At 59.4% G+C, this 2,828-nt stretch overlaps 1 protein-coding gene across 1 annotated transcript in view; it reads right to left on the reverse strand.

The window, feature by feature from the left end:
* Positions 1-221: 221 nt before the first annotated feature.
* LTBP2 (latent transforming growth factor beta binding protein 2) overlaps positions 222-2,828 on the reverse strand; it is a 99,941-nt gene continuing 97,334 nt past the window's right edge. Inside the window, exons 35-38 of the mRNA XM_007459734.1 lie at positions 2,561-2,728; positions 1,968-2,249; positions 817-966; positions 222-367 (exon numbers count right to left, since the gene is read on the reverse strand). Of these exons, the coding sequence (XP_007459796.1) occupies positions 222-367; positions 817-966; positions 1,968-2,249; positions 2,561-2,728 (746 nt within the window). The remainder of the gene's footprint in view (positions 368-816; positions 967-1,967; positions 2,250-2,560; positions 2,729-2,828) is intronic.

Below are 2,828 nucleotides of genomic sequence, written 5' to 3' on the forward strand. Positions count from 1 at the left end.
TGAGCCAAGCAAGGGCATGGCGGTGTGGAGGTGGTGACAGACGCTCACAGCCAGAGCCGAAGCTGGGGGAGATGAAAAGCAGGTGAGGCTGGCTGGGAGCTGGCTGCAGGGCCTCCTGCCCGGTGTCTTCATGTCGTCTCCCCAACTAGGAGAGCTTCCTCAAGGCCCCGCCTGTGGCCAGGGCCCATTTCCAGGTAAATGCCTGCACTGACCCCTCGCCGCTACTCCTTGGTGGTGCAGCGTGGGGGGCCTGCCTCGGCAACATAACCTGGGGGGCAGTGGCAGCGGTAGGAGCCCTCCGTGTTCTCGCAGTGACCGTGGACACAGAGTGCTGCAGGCCCGTTCAAGTCATCACATTCATTCACATCTAAGAGGAGGAGAGGGAAGAGAGAGCTGTAGGGAGCCCACGTGCCTCCGGCCTGCTGCCTCTGCCCCTCTGGCCACTAAGCCCTGACTCCTGCCTTGCAGTGGAATCCTAGATGTGGCAGCCAGAGGATAAAGCCACTGCCCAAAAGGAAGCAACTCACGGATGCAAAGCCGGTGATAGTGAGCCCATACTGTGGCCATGCTGTCTTGTCCCTGCCTTTCTTCTATCTGGGAACCTCCATGGAAAGGGGTTTCTAAACACAACGTAGGCCTTTGGAGCTCTCACCCCTCGGCCTGGAGCCCGGCAGGCCTGCTAGGGGGCAGCAGTGGATCTCCCAGCTAGGCTCAGTCCTGTACCTTCAGTGAGCAGTGGGCCAGTCTGACTTTTCCACATGGAGCCAGCAGGGCCGTCCTGCTCCCTGGGCATTGCCACTCTGATTCCAAACCTACCCACACAGGCCATGTTGGCCGTGTCCAGCTGGAAGCCCTCGAAGCAGTCACAGGTGTAGCCCTCCTGCACGCGCACGCAGCGGCCATTCTCACAGCCGTTCAGGATGCCGCACTCCTCGGCCTGAAGCCCTTCGAAGCCGGCATGGTGCTCTGGTAGGAGGGAGTCAGAGAGAGAAGGGGTCTAAGGCCTTGTACTCCACCCTGGGGCCCTCGCCCTCCGCTCAGAGGGTTTCCCCTAATGAACTCCTGGGGTCGGGGTGGGGAGGATCATAACACTCTCACAGAAAGATGCTGAGACAAAAAGCAATACTCTTAAAAATAAATACGTGTCATTTTAGATGGAGAGGCACGCTTACTTTAAATGAGGGCTCTGGGGAGGTTGGGACTCACTGCTTTCACAACGCCAGGGCTCCTGAGCGCTTGGGTGTCCCTGTACAGTTTTGATTTTGTTGTGGTTGGTGGCAGGGTATTTTGTTAAAATCTTTACATAGTTTTTTGGGGGCGGACACGATTGGTAGCAAAAGGGAATTACCCTCACTCACCACAAAGCAAAACTCCTCCAAGATCTGCCTAACCCTCTTCTTTCTCTAAGCAACCCCCCTCCCCTGGAAAAGACCCTGTCCCTAATCTCAGTGCAATTTTGATCAGTCTGATGCAGTGGCTGTCGCCGTGGCAGGTACCGCGTCCAATGCACAGATGCCAGGCCCAACTACCTCATTAGAATCCAAGTCCCGAGTGCTGGGGTCATTGCCACTTACAAACTGGGTCACCACAGTGGACCTTTAAAATGATTAGAAATCCTTGATTCCCACTTCAGGTCACAAGCGTGAACCCGTAGAGCAGGGTATCCTGCATACTGTAAGTGGCGTGCTGGGAGTGTGTTGCTGTCCCCCTCCTCAACTCTCACAGGCAGCTTTTGGGGTTGGGGTGATGCCCTCTACCTCTCTGTGTCCCCTGTGCTAGTCCATCAGAGGGAGGTGTTAATGTGTGACCCGGGCGTTTGGAATTCTCCCTTGAGTGACCCGTGAGGGGGCTTGGGGGTCTTTTCCCTTCCCTGTCCTCACCCTGCTGACAGTGATGAGCAGATGGAGGAGATGGAAGTGAAAGAGCTTCAGAGCCCACCTCGTCCCCATTTTTGCAGCAACACAGACCTGGATGGCTGGCCACGTAGTGGGGCTGGAGTTCTGAGGGCTGCAGGGGAGGCTCAAGGACCGGTGTGCGGTCCCCTGGGCGGCTGGCCGTGTTGGGCAAGAGCGGCTCAGGGATAGTGTCCTCGGGGCCCAGGTAGTTGTAGAAGGGGACCCCGTCTGGGCCGTAGAGGCTGTAGTGCAGGTCGTCGGGCCCAGGGCCATACTCGTAGCCGGGCCGGAAGTGGACCCCGGCCTCCCGCTCCGCTTCAATGCGGGCCACGTTGCACAGCTGAGCGTAGACCTCTGTCAGGGAGGAGGGAGAGAGGAAGCTGGGCCTGGCTCCTGGTAGCTGAAGCCTGGAGTGCTGTTTCCCCAGCTCATGCTCACCGCCCCACGGAGAGAGGGAGCGTGCTGGGACTGCCATCCTCTGTCCCCCGCTCTGTCCCCAAACAACAGGGACGGAAGACAGGGCCTTGACTTGCCCTACTCCGTTCTAGATCCACAGACCTGGATGGCTGTGGATTCCAAGGTGAGGACATCCCCTACCCTGGGGCCCAGCCCAGCTCTGCAGGTGTCCCCCCTTCCCTCCTTCAGGCACAGGCTGCCCTTCTCACCAGAGCTCCTAGGGGGGCACAGAGCACACTGCTGGCTCCAGGCCTCGCCGTCCTGGCAGCAGCACTCAGTGTAGGTGGTGTGGCGCCCGTGCAGGGGATGGCTGCACACGTAGTTGGTGACTTTTTTCCAGCAGATGTCCGTGTGGATGTCATGGTCAGGCAGGTCCTCTGGTGGCACAGGGCATGGAGGCATGTGAGCCCCCCAGCCCAGGTCCGCTCCCCCAGCTGCCCCACTGCCCCATGGCCCCCCCCCCCCCCCCTCCCCCCC

This window comes from Lipotes vexillifer, unplaced genomic scaffold, assembly GCF_000442215.2.
Source record: "Lipotes vexillifer unplaced genomic scaffold, Lipotes_vexillifer_v1.1 scaffold39, whole genome shotgun sequence".
Taxonomy (NCBI): domain Eukaryota; kingdom Metazoa; phylum Chordata; class Mammalia; order Artiodactyla; family Lipotidae; genus Lipotes; species Lipotes vexillifer.